We start from the raw sequence: 18,438 nt of genomic DNA on the forward strand, positions 1-18,438 counted from the left end.
ATTCATGTTTTCTGCCCATTTTTTGACTGGATTCTTTGTTTTTAGGGGGGTGTTGAGTTGGACAAGTTCTTTATAGCCTTTGGATACTAGTCCCTTATCTGATACATCATTTTTAAGTATCTTTTCCAATTCTGTAGGTAAAAAGCAGCAGCTTTTTATCTTGATGAAGTCCCAATAGTTTGTTTCCCTTGCCTTTGGGGACATGTCTAGCAAGGATTTGGTGTGGCTGAGATCACAAAGGTTGCTGCCTGTGTTCTCCTCTAGGATTTTGATGGATTCCTATCTCACATTTAGGTCTTTCATCCATTTTGAGTTTATCTTTGTGTATGATTTAAGAAATTGGTCCAGTTTCATTCTTCAGCATGTGGCTGTCCTATTTCCCCAGAGCCATTTGTTGAAGAGACTGTCCTTTTTCCATTGGATATTCTTTCCTGCTTTATCAAAGATTAGTTGACCATCGAATTGAGGGTCCATTTCTGGGTTCTCTATTGTGTCTCACTGATCTATGTGTCTGTTTTTGTGCCAGTACCATACTGTCTTGATAATTACAGCTTTGCAATAGAGCTTAAAGTCCATCAAACCAGGTTTGGTTTTATTTTTCAACATTCATCTGGCTATTCAGGGTCTTTTCTGTTCCATACAAATTTTAGGATTCTTTGTTCCAGCTCTGTGAAAAATGTTGATGATATTTTGATAAGGATTGCTTTGAATGTGTAGACTGCTCTAGGTGGCATAGGCATTTTAAAAGTGTTTATTCTTCTAATCCATAAACATGGAGTTTTCCTCAATTTCTTTCATAAGTGTTCTGTAGTTTTTAGAGTACAGATCCTTTACCTCTTTGGTTAGGTTTATTCCGAGGTGTCTTATGGTTTTTAGTACAATAGTAAATGGGATAAATTCCTTAATTGCTCTTTCTTCTATCTCATTGTTAGTGTATAGAAATGTAACTGATTTCTGTGCATTGATTTTATATCCTGCCACTTTGCTGAATTCCTGTGTGAGGTCTAGTAAATTTTGGTGTGGAATCTTTTGGGTTTTCCACATAAAGTATCATGTCATCTGTGAAGAGGGAGAGATTGACTTCTTTGCCAATTCAAAAGCTTTTTATTTCTTTTTGTTGTCTGATTGCTGAAGCTAGGGCTTGTAAGTACTATGTTAAACAATAGTGGTGAGAGTAGGCATGCCTGTTGTGTTCCTAACCTTAGGGAAAAGCTCTCAGTTTCTCCCCATTGAGAATGATATTTGCTGTGGGCTTTTTGTAGGTGGTTTTTATGATTTGGGGTATGTTCACTTTACCCCTACACTGTGAAGAGTTTTAATCAAGAAAGGATGCTGTATTTTGTCAAATGCTTTTTCTACATCAATGGAGAGGATTGTATGGTTCTTGTCCTTTTTTTTATGAATGTGCTGTATCACATTGATTGATTTGTGAATGTTGAACCACCCCTGCAGCACAGGAATAAATCCCACTTGGTTGTGGTGAATAGTTCTTTTAATGTACTATGGATCCCATTTGTAGTATCTTTGTGAGAATTTGGGCATCCATCCTCATCATGGATATTGGTCTGTAATTCTCATTTTTGGTGGGTTTTGTCTGGTTTGGGGATCAAAGTAATGCTGGCTTCATAGAACAAGTTTGGAAGTTTTCCTTCCATTTCTTTTCTTTCTTTCTTTCTTTTTTTTTTTTTAAACTGCTTCAGAAGAATAGGTATTAATTCTTTAAATGTTTGGTAAATTTCCCTGGGAAGCCATCTGGCCCTGGACTTGTTTGTTGGGAGATTTTTGATGACTACTTCAATTTCCTTGTTGGTTATGGGTCTGTTCAGGTTTTCTATTTCTTCCTGTTTCAGTTTTATACATCTCTAGGAATGCATCCATTATCTTCCAGATTACCTAATTTGTTGGTATATAGTTGCTCATAATGTGTTCTTATAATTGTTTGTATTTCTTTGGTGTTGGGTGTGATCTCTCCTCTTTCATTCATGATTTTATTAATTTGGGTCCTTGCCCTTTTTGAAAGTCTGGATAGGGGTTTATCGATCTTATTAATTCTTTCAAAGAATCAGGTTCTAGTTTCATTTATCTGTTCTATTTATCTGTTCTTTGGGTTTCTATTTTATTGATTTCTGCTCTAATCTTTATTATTTCTCATCTCCTGCTTGGTTTAGAGTTTATTTGCTATTCTTTCTCCAGCTACTTTAGGTATATGGTCAGGTTGCGTATTTGAGACTTTTGTCACTTCTTGAGAAAGTCTTGTATTGCTATGTACTTCACTCTTAGGGCCACCTTTGCTGCATCCCAAAGGTTTTGAACAGTTGGGTTTTCATTTTCACTTGTTTCCATGACCTTTACAAATCCTTCTTAATTTCCTGGTTGACCCATTCATTATTTGGTAGGATGCCCTTTAACCTCTTACGTATTTGAGTTCCTTCCAAATTTCCTCTTGTGATTGAGTTCTAGTTTCAAAGCAGTATGGTCCAAAAATATGCAGGGAGTGATCCCAATCTATTGGTATTGGTTGAGACCTGATTTGTGACCCAGTATGTGATCTATTCTAGAGAATGTTCCATGTGCATTTGAGAAGACAGTGTATTCTGTTGCTTTAGGATGAAATGGTCTGTATATATATCTGTGGAGTCCATCTGGTCCAGTGTGTCATTCAAAACCATTGTTTCCTTATTGATTTTCTGCTTTGATGATCTGTCCATTGATGTAAGTGGGGTGTTAAATTCCCCTACTATTATTTTGTTATTATCAGTTAGTTCCTTTATATTTGTTTTTAGTTGTTTTATGTACTTGGGTCTTCCTATGTTGGGAGCATAAATATTTACAATTGTTATATCTTGTTGGATTGTCCCCTTTATTATTACATAGTACCCTTCTTTGCCTCTTAAAATGTCTGTAGTACGCAAATCAATATATACATTTAATACAATCCCTATAAAAATACCAAGAGCATTTTTCACAGAGATAGAACAAACAATCCTAAAATTTGTATGAAACCACAAAAGACCCTGAATAGCCAAACCAATCTTGAAAAAAAAAAATAGCAAAGCTGGAGGCATCACAATTCTGGACTTTAAGTTATATTACAAAGCTGTAGTCATCAAAACAGTGTAGTATTGGCACAAAAAAAAGACACATAGATCAGTGGAACAGAATAGAAAACCCAAATGAACCCAAAATTATATGGTCAATTAATCTTCAATAAAGTGGGAGAGAATACCCAATGGGAAAAAGATAGTCTCTTCAACAAATGTTGTTGAGAAAACTGGATATCTACATGCAATAGAATGAAAGCCACTTTCTTACACAATACACAAAAATAAATTCAAAATGGATTAAAGACCTAAACAAAAAAGGGGAAACAATAAAGATCCTAGAGAGAATACAGGGCATTAATTCTTTGACATCAGCCATAACAACTTCTTTCTAGATAGGTTTCCTGAAATGAGGAAAAGAAAAGCAAAAATAAACTATTGGGACCCCATTAAATTGAATAGCTTCTGCACAGCCAAACGAAACAATCAACAAAACTAAAAGATAATCTACTGGATGGAAGAAGATATTTGCAAGTGATATATCTGATAAAGGATAAGTATCCAAAATTTATAAGGAATTTATAAAACTCAACACCCCATAAATGAATAATGTAATTAAAAGAGGGCAAATAGACATTTTTCCCAAGAAGACATATATACAGCCAACAGACACATGAAAATATGCTCAAAATGACTTATTATCAGGGAAATGCAAATCAAAACCATACTGAGATATCTCCTCACACCTGTCAGAATGGTTAAAATCAACAACACAAGAAACAACAAGTGTTGGCGAGGATGGGGAGAAAAGGGAATCCTCTTGCATTGTGGGTGGGAATGCAAATTTGTGCAGCTACTCTAGAAAACAGTGGTATGGAGAGGCCTCAAAAAGTTAAAATTAGAACTATCCTATGATCCAGCAATCACACTACTAGGTATTTACCTAAAGAATACAAAAGCAGTAATTCAAAGGCATACATGCACCCTAATGTTTATGGCAGGATTAGGTACAATCATCAAATTATGGAAACAGCCCAAGTGTCCACTGATTGATGAATGGACAAAGAGTATGTGTGTGTATATATACATAAATATTTACATATTCATATATATACACAATGGAATATTAGTCGTAAAAAAGAAAGAAATCTTGCCATTTTCAATGACATGGATGGAGCTAGACAGATTCATGCAAAGCGAAATACGTCAGTCAAAGAAAGACAAATACCATATGATTTTACTCATATGTGGAATTTAAGAAGCAAAACAAACATGCAAGGAAAAAAAGGAGAGAGAGAAGTAAAGCAAGAAACAGGTTCTTAACTAAAAAGAACAAACTGATGGTTATTACCAGAAGGGAAGAGGTTGGGAGGATTCGTTAAATAGGCAATGGGGATGAAGGAGTACACTTGTTATAGTGAGTACCAGGTGATGCATGGAAATGTTGAATCACTATATTGTACACCTGAAACTACTATTATACTATATGTTCGTGAACTGGAATTTAAATAAAAGCTTAAATAAATAAAAGCTAAACCAAAGAATCAGTTACGATGCTAAAAATAGTTGAATAAATAATGTTAAAAAGGTCAAAAAAGTAAATTCCAAGAAACTAAAAGAAGGAAATAATAAAGGGGGGAATTATTGAAAAAGAAACCAAATAAATTAACCACTTGATAAAAAACAAAATATGGTTCTTTGAAGAGATTAATACAATAGACAAAGCTTTAGCAAGACTTATCAAACATAAAAGGGAAAAGCAAAAATCAACAAATTTAGGTATAAAAAAGATGAAAAAGGGCGTCTGGGTGGCTCAGTGTGTTAAACCTCTGCCTTCAGCTCAGGTCGTGATCCCGGGGTCCTGGGATCCAGCCCCGCATCGGGCTCTCTGCTCAGCAGGAAGCCTGCTTCCCCCCCAACTCTCTGCCTGCCTCTCTGCCTACTTGTGATCTCTCTCTCTGTCAAATAAATAAATAAAATCTTTAAAAAAAAAAGATGAAAATAACACAAATACAGTGGAGATTTAAAAAAAAATTCATGAGCATATTATGATAGTAATACACACATATAAATACATATGTATTTATGTACAAATAGTATACATACATATAAATTTTAAATTTATATAAAAATTTATATTAAAAAAGGACAAATTTATAGAAAAGTTTAACTTCTCAATATTGACTTTTGGAGAAATAGAAAACATGATTAGATTTATAGCCATTAAATAATCTGAATAAGTAGTTTAAAATCTATTTTCAAGAAATATTGATCCCAGATTGTTTTAGAGATAAGGTTTAATTATCCAGGTGCCTGAGTGCCTCAGTGGCATCTGCCTCCCACTCAGGTCATGACCCCAGGGCTCTGCTGGGCTCTGCATTGGGCTCTCTGCTCAGTGGGTTTTTCTGCTTCTCCCTCTCCCTTCTGCTTGTGTGTGCTCTCTCTCTCTCAAACAAATTTTTTAAAAAAATCTTTAAAAAATGATCTAATTATCCTTCAAGGAACACACGAGTTTTTTCCTATATAAGCTAATTCATAGACTCTCAAGAGAAAGCTCCCAATTTATTTTATGAGGCAACATCAGCCTTGATGAACTTAAAAGAATAGCATAAAGTATAAAATAGGACTACATAGTATTCAGTGTAGGATTAATGATGGTTGAACGCTAAAGCAGATTAAAGAGAAAACTATATTGCCAAAATTATTAGTCAAAATCCTATGACTGATATCCACTTTATGATAAAAACAGGTAGTAAACTGAATTAGAAAGGAACTATTTTAAAATGTTGAAGGTTATCTACCCATAACCTATAGCAAACTCATATTTAATAGTGACAATTTCTTTTTTTTTTTTTTTAAAGATTTTATTTATTTATCAGAGAGGGGGGGGGAAGAGAGCGAGCACAGCAGACAGAATGGCAGGCAGAGGCAGAGGGAGAAGCAGGCTCCCTGCTGAGCAAGGAGCCCGATGTGGGACTTGATCCCAGGACGCTGGGATCATGACCCTAGCCGAAGGCAGCTGCTTAACCAACTGAGCCACCCAGGCGTCCCAACAATTTCAAAATGTTTTTTGAAGTCTGTTACCTGCTATCAGTGCTTCTATTCAACACTTTAGTAAAGGTCCTAGTCAACACACTAAGAGAATTAAAGGAAATAAAAAACACAAGGATTGGAAAGACATGAGTCATTATTGCAGATAATATGATGGCCTACAGAGAAAATCCAACAAAATTTCCAGTCCATTAGAACTAAAAAGAGAGTTCAGCAAAGTTCCTGGAGAAAGAGTAACATGCAAAAATCAGAATTCCTATACTTCAGCAACAAACAATTAGAAACATGTAAACAAATGTTGTTTAAAGGGTGGGATTATGGACATTGGGGAGGGTATGTGCTTTGGTGAGTGCTGTGAAGTGTGTAAACCTGGTGATTCACAGACCTGTACCCCTGGGGATAAAAATATATGTTTATAAAAAATAAAAAATTAATAAAAAAAATAAAATAGCTATTAAGACAATGGAATAAATCAAACCAAAGATTATTAAAACCTTTAAGAGAAATCTAGAAATTTTATTGGAGAACACAGATTAAATGTAGCGATGGATATTCATGCTTATGAAGGGGAACCTCAATACTACATATATTAGGGGAGACTGCTTATTGTTATGTCCTGGTTTGAATCGCTCTCTCTGATGTGGCACTACTGGCTCTCTCAGCCCCTCTACTCCTCTACTAGGAGCAGAGTGACTTCACTGATAAACTGGTAAAGATTAAACTGAGCATATTTAACTCCTGTCTTGGGAAGGAACATATTGCTACAGAATGCCCTTTCTTCCTCCTGCAGAAGCTCTCCTCCTCTGTGGAAAGAATTCAGTTAAGTATTTCCTGTTACTGGGTGATCATGATTGCTATTTCTGGGATCCGTTAGCAGGCCTCTTTGGCTTTCTCATGAAGCTAAGTAAAATATTTTCCCCTCTCCATCTGCCACTGTTTTATCTGTCAATTTGTTCAGATGTTAGGTGAGTCAAGGTGCTGCTCATTTGATCCTCCAAAACCTCCAACAGGAAAAATAGCAGGTTTCTCCCAAAATTAATTTACATATTCCATGCAATTCCAAATAAAATGTGGAATTTTATGTGACAGCAAGACTGTCACATAACTTCAATTTCCTAAAACTCACAGCAGCTGTAAAGGGCCAAGAACAGCTGAGACAGTGAAGAGAGAAAAGAAGAGGAGGAATGGAAGGAAAATTAGAAGTGCTTTCTCTACCAGACACCAAAACTTAATATAAAACTTTAATAATTAACCAGTATGATATTGATACAGGGATTGACAATAGTCCAATGAATACAATGTGGAATGCTGTAACAAATCCTCTTATATATTTTCACCAGTTGAAAGAGGACAGTAATCAATAAATTGTGCTTGGATAACTGTCTACACATATGGAAATGTATAAATTCCCACATATAAAAATAGATTATATACAACTATAAACTAAATTAACTGATTAATTATAAAAGTAACATACTCACTGGATTGCCATAAACTGTAAGCTCTTTAAGAGAAGAGATACCATCAAGTTTTTCCAGTTCTGCCATATCCTATTCAAAAGTTAATCAATAAATTACTATTTGGGTAGATCTAATATTTTTAAATATACACTGTTTTGAAGTAGTCGTATGTAAGTGCTGGATTACAGCTAGCTCATGATTGAATTCTCCAAAGTGAGCTTGAGTGACAAATTCTGTATTTTTGATTAAGGACAAATCTATGTACTATTAATCCCAAATGCATGATTGGTAAAGATGGTATTCTAACAGGGAAAACAGGCCATATAGTAGCACTTGCAGGAAAAGACCAAATTCTTCTCTGAAAAGTTATGGTCTAGGGCTAAGATTTTATTTGGTTAATTCTCTAGAGGATTGACCCAGAAGTATGAAAAAAGATAATAAATCCAGTATAAATAATTTTATTTTATTTATTTATTTGAGAGAGAGAGGGAACACAAGCAAGGGGAGTGGGAGAGGGAGAAGCAGACTTCCCGCTGAGCAGGGAGCCCGATGTGGGCCCAGGTCCCTGGGATCACGACCTGAGCCCAAGGCAGATGCTTAATGACTGAGCTACCCGTGCACTCCTAGTCTAAATAATTTTAAACACAACATTAACCATAAAGGAATATGTAATATTGAGTGGACTACATCCTGATACATTTTCTGGGAGTATATATAGTTGAAAAACTATTTTTCTAGTTGAATAATTTGTCTTCACTACTGGGTAGTTATTTATTATTACCTATTTAACATGAATGAAAGTTTGCAAATACATTTTAACTTTGGCAAAATTATTTTAAAAAATGCTATTTCTGACAAAATTTAGGTGACAAGCCCAACTTTAGTTTGCTGCTAGTTTATAGTGATAAAATAAAGTTATTGATATGCTCTTATTCTTATTTGGAATGACAAGTAGATATAGCCAGTTCAGCTAGCAACTATAAAAAAAAACTTAAGACATATTTGAGATCATTTGGAAGTGGAATTTGATTAAAATGGTTGATCTTTACAATTTTGATCTTAGAGGTGTCATAATGGAGGACTTTAGAAAAGCTCTGATAGTCAATTATCTGTCTTGTCTTTATGCATTTGACCCACAGGTGGTTCCTGTCTGTGGAATCAAAGCCTGATTAGAAAGTATAAAAGTGTGAAAAGTCTTTTCTCAATTATTTCCTCAAATTAAACAGAGTTTGGCAGTGTTCACTAGTGAAGTATTTCTAATTAAAATGTTTGTTTCTCATGGGAGATGTTAATATGAGAAACTGTGTTAAATTTGTAGAGGATAATGCTGGTATAAAGAGACATCAAAAAATGAGTATGTTTATAATTGGGGAAGAGGGCTGATGACTTCCCATTTTTAATATAAGGGTTTTTTTTTTTCACAATGTAGTGTTGGACTTACTCTGTACCCGCTAAATATGGCAAATTTTCGGGAATTTTGTGAGATGGTGTTTTAACTTGAAATTGGCTATGGTGGAAGAAATTATACCATGGAAATTGGCAAATGCTATTTATTAGGACCATTATAAGAGCAAGCCACTAAACATTAACCAACACACAAATAGTTGTTATCTTTCGAGTCCATTTTCAGGATAAGACTTATGGCAATCATGGTAATAGTTAGGCTTAGATTGGGGCCTTTCATTTAGGGCAAGAAATTGCAGTGGAGTATTTCCTGGAGTCCTTTCCAGCCTCAGGTGATTACTAAGCTGTTTGAAAGTAGACACAGTTGTTTGATGCCAGATAGGGGAATCATTTAGACACAGGAATCAAATAGGACTGTAAAGTTGAATTAAATAACTCACCTTTCAGTTGTGTTTCTGGGATTCTATCTGCCAAGGCAGGACTATAGGCAACAGTTTTCCCAAATCTACATTATGGGTCATGATGGCTAAGTGAAAATCTTCACACTGGAATCTGTTATCAAGGATATGCATTTATGAAAGATTTTAAAATAGGTTAATGCAGGGCTGCATATATTTTCATTTGAAGTATTATCTTCCTAATTTTTCTGTGCCTTTCCCCTCCTATTCTAGAGGTCTTTATCAACCCAAGTGTTATAATCTGATTGCCCATTTGTGGAAAGTAATGCTGGTGTCAGCCTACCCAAATTGGTATGAATCAAGAGAAAAAAATCTCTTCCAAAAAGAAAATCTGAATAGAGAGTTAAGAATTTTGAAGAACATATTATTTTCAGTAAAATTAAACAGAATCTCCAATTCAACTTCTTACTCCTCTCAGTTAATGTTTTCCAATTAAATGTATGGTTATATTAAGGTACTATAATATTGTTAGAATAAGTTTGATGGTATAATGGTCAATCTAAATTCAAGGAAAAATACTATTTCAAGGATAAAAATAAACCATGGAGGGTGATCATTAAATAATCAATACCCCTTCATTCCATGATGTATGTATAATTTCCCAGGATTTATCATATAGGTTGTATATTAACTGTATTAAACTTTTATAAAAAATAACCTCAACTAGGCATTATCTTGCTTAAGTTACTGGGGAGTAAGTTGTTACAACAGTGAATCTGTCATTCCTTCTCTTCCTTTAGTGGATTAGAAGGGTAGGGAGGTTGGGCAAGGACAATTGGGAAGAGCAAGCTACCTGGTCTAATCTCTTTGTAATTATGATGGCAAATAGCTGTGCTGTCAAATAGACCAATGATACTCACTAGGAAAAAGGTCCTTAATATATGAATTACTTTTAGCAGGATCTCCCTGGTTAAGGAGTGCTTCTAGTAAATAAACCTACAACTACAGAATTATCAGACATGGCTCCCTATAAAATATCACATAAGCTCAAGTATAAAATGGGAGGCATTTCATAAGTGAAGCACTTCCTTGTTCTATGAGATCAATCACACAAAATCTCACTTGGAGATCTTATATTTTAATCTAAGCTAGAGAGTATGTAGAAAGAAAGGACCTGAGAAGCCACAGGAATGTCCCAGACCCTGTGTATCCTTGAAATTCTAGTAAAACTTGATACTAAGTAAGATCTTCTATGCATGTTCAATCTGATATGACAATCTTTTGTGTCAGCTTCGTTACTATCACTGGAAAGATTTTCCATAGGATTACAATTTTCCCAGTTTAGATCTCTGGATAAAGCTTTGTAAGAATCATTGCCAGTTTGGAAGGCTTTTCTCAGATGAAAGTTGTTTGAATCTTGATAAATTAGTTGTATGCTATTTTTCTCTGTATGTCTATTTCCTAGTTGCTGCGTAGGACAGTCCTCATGATGTCCTTCTAGCCTTGAACAGGCTTTTATATCACTCCAGAAGGGGCTTCCTGAACTCTAGCAAGTAGAGCCACAAATACTGATTGCTTAATCAATTTTGATTACATAGCTATATAATCAATACTGATTGCATAGTTAGATTCTGATACAAATGTGGACAAGATATAATTGGTTCCTGCTCTTGGGTGGAAGTCCACATTTCATTTTGTCTTTGAGATTGTCTTAGAGGTGTGGTGAGGAGTAGTGAAATTGGTAAGAGGAGGGCTAACAGATCATCATCAAAACACTGAGAGAAGTGTTAGGGCTGTGTAAGGTTATATATACCTTCAATCCTCTTATCTGCAGACTATGTCAGGAGAGAGTTTGGGCAGGCCCAGTTGGGACAGTGCCTAAAGGAAATAGGGTGAATTCCGAGCAGGTAAAACTAAAGTAAGGGAAGCCCTGAGTGGGTAGAGTTGGAATATTAAAGCCAAGTCAAGGTCCATTATCAAGAACTGATTCAGGGGGCCCGGGTAGCTCAGTGGGTTAAGTCTCTGCCTTCAGCTCAGGTCATGATCTCAGGGTCCTGGGATTGAGCCCTGCATTGAGCTCTCTGTTTGGTAGGGAGCCTGCTTCCCTCTCTCTCTCTACCTGCCTCTATGCCTACTTGTGATCTCTCACTCTCTGTCAAATAAATAAATAAAACCTTAAAAAAAAAAAAAAAAAGAACCTATTCAAATGTCTGGCAGACCAAGTACAAATGCCAAGTTTAAAGAGCCAGAGGAGGGGCACCTGGGTGGCTCGGTGGGTTAAGCCGCTGCCTTTGGCTCAGGTCATGATCCCAGGGTCCTGGGATCGAGCCCCGCATCGAGCCCCGCATCGAACCCCGCATCGGGCTCTCTGCTCAGCAGGGAGCCTGCTTCCTCCTCTCTCTCTGCCTGCCTCTCTGCCTGCTTGTGATCTCTGTCAAATAAATAAATAAAATCTTAAAAAAAAAAAAAAAAACTCTGCTTTTGGCTCAGGTCATGGTCTCAGGGTCCTGGGATTGAGCCCTGCATCGGACTCTCTGCTCAGCAGGGAGCCTGCTTCCTCCTCGCTCTCTGCCTACCTCTCTGCCTTGTGATCTCTGTCAAATAAATAAATAAAATATTTAAAAAAAAAAACCTTAAAAAAAAAAAGAGCCAGAGGAAATCTGGGAATGAGATACAGAAATATCTTGGGCATAAACAATGTATTCTGGTACACTGAAAAGAAATTTTAAAAAATTTAAAAATTAAAAAAAAAAAGAAAGAAATATCTTGGGCTGAGAGCAGTCCAGAACAAGAGATCTCTTAGAGAAGACTGCTGAGAAGAGCTTAGAACATTTAGTGCTAACTTTTTTTTAGCAGGTGGATGCATGTGGGTTGGTTGGTTTAAAAAGTCTAGAACACAGTGGACATCTTCGCATCACAGACTATTTATATGCTCCTGCTTCACAGAGTATTCACATGGCATATAAATAAGTTAACGTGCTAGCAAAGTTTTCATTGGTGTGTTTGGAAACTTTATGTTCAGAGGAGTTAAGTCTTGTAAATCTCATAACAAACAAATAATGTTACCTGGATTTTATTATATCCTAGGAAGAGTTTCTCTAGTTTTACCAAAGGTTGTAATTTGCTCAGCTCTCGTAGTCTATTTTCCTCCAGGTGAAGTGCCAACAGAGAGCTTGGTTTGGCAAAGGCACTATCATTAAATGCTCTGATGCGGTTATGGTCCACTACCAATTCCTGAAGGACTGCTAAATTGTCAAGCCCTTCAATTTGACTGATTTCATTCCCTGGAGAAACATAAGTCATGATAGGTCAGGTGAGCCCAAACCTTCTGAATACCTATCTTACTGAAATATTTTTTATAAAATGATTTTTTAAATAGTAAAATATTAAAAAGAACATATTTTCAAGGAGAAATAAAAATGTATTTATAGGAAAGTACCCTCATCATCAAATAATATTTGGTGAAATTTCTCCTTTATGTTTGAAAGACCAAGATGTAATGTATACAATGTATGTAATTGATCCAATCTATCAGTTCAGTAATGGAGGGCTGAAATTGTTGATACTGACAAAAGTAGATGTATAAAAGTGCTGCAGAAGATATACTTAAGTATATTGATTATTTTAATAGGTATTTAAATAGGTACCTTTAAATATTTATTAATATAAATGAATTGTGTTTTAAGTTGGAAGAATATACCTTAATTGTGCTATTATTTATTTCTCAACATATTTTTGCACAATCATTAAAAAATTAAAAATGAATTAAGCATTCATTACATTCTTTGAAATCTCAATCCTTTATATCCTATGATTTCTCTCTACTGTAGCAATCAATAGCTTTGTAAGTATTAATGATAATGATAATTAATAAGAAGAGGACCCTTGAGTTGGCAAAATTCTTTTATATGTGTTTTCTACTAGAGTCTCAAGATAGGACAGGGAAAATGTTATCATTTTTAATAATCAGAAAACTGAGTTAATTTAAGTTACTTGCACAAAGATATAAAAGTGGCAACACCAGGCCTAACCTAGACCTTTACATTTTAAGCTTAGTGTTGCTTCTACTATACCATACTGTATTTCATTGACTATTCATCCTTCTTGTTTGTTATGGGCTGAATTGTGATTGCTCCCCTCCCCCCAATTCATATGTTGAAGTCTTAACCCCTAGTACCTCAGAATGTGGCTGTATTTGGGGACAGGGTCTTTAAAGAGGTAGCTATGGTTAACTGAGGTCTTTGGGGGTGAGCTCTAATCCAATATGACTGGTGTCCTTATAAGAAGATATTAGGACACAGGTAACATGTAGAGGGAAGATCATCTGAAGACACAGAGGCCATCTAATAAACCAAAAAGAGAGGGCCTCAGAACCAACCCTGCTGACATCTTGATCTTGGCCTTCTAGTCTCTAGAACTATGAGGAAATACATATGTTGTTTGAGCCATCCAACTGGTGGTACTTTATTATGGCAGCCCTAGCAAACTAATATATGACGGAATGTGTGATCCTGTGATCTTGAAATTCGTTTCCTTGAAATGTAACATATTTCATCGAATTTAAGACTACAACAATTGTTAAGCTATGTCAGTATTCTATGTATACTAAGAAAGAAAAACAATTGGTTAGGTAAACTATGACATGCTATCAATTAATACATAGCCAGATTTCAGGTATGTTTAAAAAAAATAAGCAGCAGATATCTCAGAATTGGTAAACTGTAGTAAATTTAACTTATTTTGTTCTGTTCTTATGGAGAAGTTTAAACATCACAACCTTCAATAAAGTTGTTCACATAAATAAATCATAGACTTTCAAACTTTACCAGTGCAGTGCTTATAAATGAAAAGAGTTTTTTCAAGTCAGACTGAGAAAAGTGTCTCAGTTATGTTAATATATTACTTTCATGAAATTATGTGCTTAAACTATCAGTTTTAATATGTTAAAGCCAGTCGTATAAAAATCATACATAATAGTTTCAAGTGCTGAATATTGTCTGCCATACCATATTTTCGGCTGCTACTCATTTAAGAATGTTCATTAAACTTATTATTTATTTATTATAAATTTATATTACTTATTATATTTAAGAAAGAAAACTCCAAAACAACTATGTTGAATGTGATTTCGGGACTCTTACATCTTTTTTTTCTTCCTTCTCCTCTTCCTTCCTTCCTTCCTTCCTTTCAGATTTTGTTTATTTGGCAGAGAAAGTGAGAGCAGTCTAGCATGGGGAGCAGGAGAGGGAGAAGCAGGCTCCTCACTGGGCAGGGAGCCCCATATGGGGCTTGATCCCAGGACCCTGGGATCATGACCTAGGCCCAAGGCAGATGCTTAACTGACTGAGCCAACCAGCCACCCCCTACATTTCTTTAACTACAAGTGTTTACCATTGTTTGAAAAACTCTTACTTACTTAACTAAAGAGTTAAATTCTAGATAAATTTGACCCCTAATCCCTAAGATTCTAACTTGTCCCTACAGCCTCACTCTGCCATTCCCCAAAGCCCCCACTTTTCCCCATCTTCTTGCTAATATAACACAGTAGATGAAATGTAGGTTCATAAGCTCTCTCTCCTGGACCCTGGCATGGCCTCATCACTGCTTACATTTGTCTTCTTTCCTACAGCTTTTTCCTTCTTGCCCCTTTAGATCTCAGAATTGTTTCTTCCTGTTTAGTCTTTAACCTAAATCACTTATTTATAAACCTCCAAATATGTTCATAACCTAGCCACGTTCTGACTTCTTACCTTCTTTTTTAGGGACAAGCGCCTTGAGTATGCAACCTCTCTGTCTGCTCTCTTTACTGCCTATCCAACCACTTCCCTCTACATTGTTTTCACTTTGAGTTTTTCTCTTCCCACATTTCCAAATCTGATCCACTTCAGTTACCGTAGGTGGTCTTCTTTTCGTTGAATCCAGTTTTCTTGAAAAAAATCAAACATTTTTTTAAAGGTCTCATTCTTCCCATCATTTGGGTGGCTCCATTGGTTAAGCATCTTTCTTGGCAAGGTCATGATCCCGGGGTACTGGGATCCAGCCCCACACTGGGCCCCCTACTCAGTGGGGAGCCTGCTTCTCCCTCTCCCTCTGCTGTCCCCCTACCCCTGCTTGTGTGTGCGTTCTCTCTCCCACTGTCAAATAAGTAAATAAAATCCTTGAGGAAAAAATTAAATGCAGTTTGGAGTCACCTTTTACTCACCCTTCCCACTTACACCACTCTAGCCCAGACCCTTTCTGTCATTTGTTGTATAGAAAATGCATGTGCTTTGAAGTCACACAGAGCTGTGTTTGACTCTGCACTATACCATTCACTAGTGCAAACTTAGGCAAATTATTTAAAGCTACTGAGATTTAATTTCATTTTTTGTAAAATGCGTATAAAATTATTTAGCATGTTGAGTTGCTGTGAAGGTTGAATGAGATCATCCTTGTAGACAAATACTTGCCAAATGACTCAGTAAATGATAGTTATAATCGTCAGAGTCAACTGCCTCATTCCCTGCGTGAAACAGCTCCATTCTGATTTGCCACGCTAGCCACGGCAAGAGAACACACCCCTTTTTGGTTATTATATTTAAATAGACTGTCCAGGGCTAGCTTGTCTGCTTTTTTTTGGTATGTCACATATCTTTTAAAAGGTCTGCAATTGTTGTGCTTAATTTCTTGTTCTTTTAAGGCTTAATCTCTTGTGTTTTTGAGGCAACTCACAGCACATTTGATAGGCAAAAAGATGCATTAAATTTTTAAAAAATATGATCTAGAAAAGCCCGTCTTTCAGAAAAAAGTTATCATACTCAGATAAACTATACAAATATCTCCCTATATGTCTCAATGATGGGTCTTCCCACCTTTCTTCTATGTCATTAAATAATTATTGTTAGACTAATGTTCCAAATTGTTTTTTCCCCTTCCACTTTTCTAAAGATTTACAATTCCTACCCATTTTCAATTGCAAAATGAGCATTCTACATCCAACTGATCATGTGTAGAGGCTCTGTAACTCTCTCAGAGATGTGCACACTCTATTTTTATCAGGTTGGTCCCTTTTAAAATGTTGGCCAATAGACACCATAGTCATACTCTTGTGACTCTTTCCCCACTACTTGCAGAACTCTTGGGGTCATGCTCACCCTCAATCTAAATTTTATCAGTCATTCAAAAAGTCCTTTAGTGTTTCAATTTCTCTTTTCTCTAAACTTCTATTGCACTTAAGTTAGTAACAAATAGTTACTCAGAACTAATTTGTCTTTCTTTCAGTATTATCTTCACAGTAGATTTTAAACTACTTTAGAACAAGGACCTCAACTATATGTAATTACAAAAATATAGGGTTTCTGTGTATTTCTTAGTACTTAGCCCAATTCTGGGTTTCATAAGTACTTGTGAATTACTGACTTGCTATCTTCTATAGGCTTTTTAAATTAACATAATGTAAAGTAAATTATGATATAATACCATATATAACCCCAGACCACTGCATTTTCTAGGGCTAGAAATAAAATATTCTGTAGCCCTAGAATATTGCATTTATATTATTTATGTAAATAACCCAATAATTTACATTATTTATGTAAATAACCCATTTGTTATTACTAAAATATTTTCTGTTTTAAATAAATGTTAATGCTGATACTTGCTTATTAAAATAGTATTATAAATCAACTTTTAATAATAAAGACAATCAGAGAAAGACAATTATCATATGATCTCTCTGATATGAGGAATTTGAGAGGCAGGGCGGGGGGTTTGGTGGATAGGGAAGGAAAAAATGAAACAAGATGGCATCAGGAGGGAGACAAACCATAAGAAACACTTACTCTCACAAAACAAACTGAGGATTGCTTGGGGAAGGGGCATGGAGAGGTGGTTGAGTTATGGACATTGGGGAGGGTTTGTGATATGGTGAGTGCTGTGAAATGTGTAAGCCTGATGATTCACAGACGTGTACTGCTGGGGCAAATAATACATTATATGTTTAAAAAAATAATTAATAAAAAATTGTCAAAAAAATAATAATAAAGACTTACACATTGACAGTGTTGCTACTCACCCTGTAGAAAGAGGAATTTTAAATTTCTTAGTCTGTTAAGCTGTAGCTGAATTAAATTACAAATTCCATTGTAGCCCAAATGAAGCACTTCTAAACTGTGCATTATTGGAGGCAAATTTTCACTGCTCATTGTATCTCTGAAACATACACATAAGTTCAAGCCCATAAATTTAATTTCAAATGAGCTGTATCATAAAAATTCTGATTATTTACTTACTACAAGTTGAAGTTTAAAAAAAATAATTTACTAGCAAACCAGGATTTAACTATAATGTTATCTTTTTTGTACTTTATATATAATAATCACTTTTTAGTCTTTAAAAACATTTTTATGTGGTAAAGAACAAAGTACAGAAAGAGCTGTTTGAAATGAAAGGCAAGTGCCAGCACAATCATTCTAGAAAAAGAAAAAAAGAGCATCCAGATTGGAAAAGAATGAGTAAAATGATCTTTATTTTCAGATGACATTGTTTTGTATTTTAAAAAATCCTAAGGAATTCACCGAAAAACTTACTTCACTAAAAATGATTTCAGCAAGATTAATATATAAAAATTAGCTGAATGTCTCCACACCATCAATAAACTGAGAATGAAAGTAAGAAATCTACTCAATAGTATAAAAAAGAACAAAATGCTTGAGAAAAATTAACAAAAATAGTGTAAAATATATACACAGAAAACTATAAAACACTGCTGAGATAAAATAATGATTATGTAAGTGGAGAAACAATTATGTAAGTTAATGGAATAGAGGATTCAGTATTAATAAAATAACAATTCTCCCCAAATTGATCAATTGATTCAATGCAGTCTCCATCAAAAGCCCAGCAGGATTCCCCCCACACCCCAAAATTTCCTTATTTATAAAGGAAATGTAAAGAACTTAGAATATTCAAAATAATCATTAAAAAGAAAAAAAGTTGGGAGGGTTTATAATCTCTGATTTAAAAACTTTTAAGTGGCAGTAATCAAACTAATCTGGTACTGGCAAAAGGGTAGACAGATCAATATAATATAATTAAGAGTCCAGG

The 18,438-nt window shown here is 35.2% G+C and overlaps 1 protein-coding gene and 1 long non-coding RNA gene across 13 annotated transcripts in view; one reads left to right on the forward strand and one right to left on the reverse strand.

Moving 5' to 3' along the window:
- Positions 1-18,438, forward strand: part of LOC309866914 — a 135,428-nt gene that overhangs the window by 33,736 nt on the left and 83,254 nt on the right. The window lies entirely within an intron of this gene.
- The window catches only part of LRRC9 (leucine rich repeat containing 9), a 115,251-nt gene that overhangs the window by 9,388 nt on the left and 87,425 nt on the right, over positions 1-18,438 (reverse strand). For 5 of the 7 annotated variants that reach the window (XR_014312864.1, XM_082734955.1, XM_082734957.1 and 2 more), the window contains 3 exons: positions 17,408-17,544; positions 12,421-12,638; positions 7,574-7,642 (listed from right to left, as the gene is read on the reverse strand). The exons of 1 other annotated variant lie outside the window; for it this stretch is intronic. Coding sequence is in view for 5 of the 6 variants with exons in the window: in XM_082734955.1 (XP_082591081.1) it covers positions 7,574-7,642; positions 12,421-12,638; positions 17,408-17,544 (424 nt within the window). In the remaining variant the exon portion in view is untranslated. Of the gene's footprint in view, positions 1-7,573; positions 7,643-9,401; positions 9,509-12,420; positions 12,639-17,407; positions 17,545-18,438 lie in introns of those variants that run through there. One more of the 7 variants, XM_082734958.1, reaches the window with a different exon arrangement.

The sequence above is a fragment of the Mustela nivalis genome (assembly GCF_964662115.1).
Source record: "Mustela nivalis genome assembly, chromosome: 6".
In the NCBI taxonomy this organism is placed as follows: Eukaryota; Metazoa; Chordata; class Mammalia; order Carnivora; family Mustelidae; genus Mustela; species Mustela nivalis.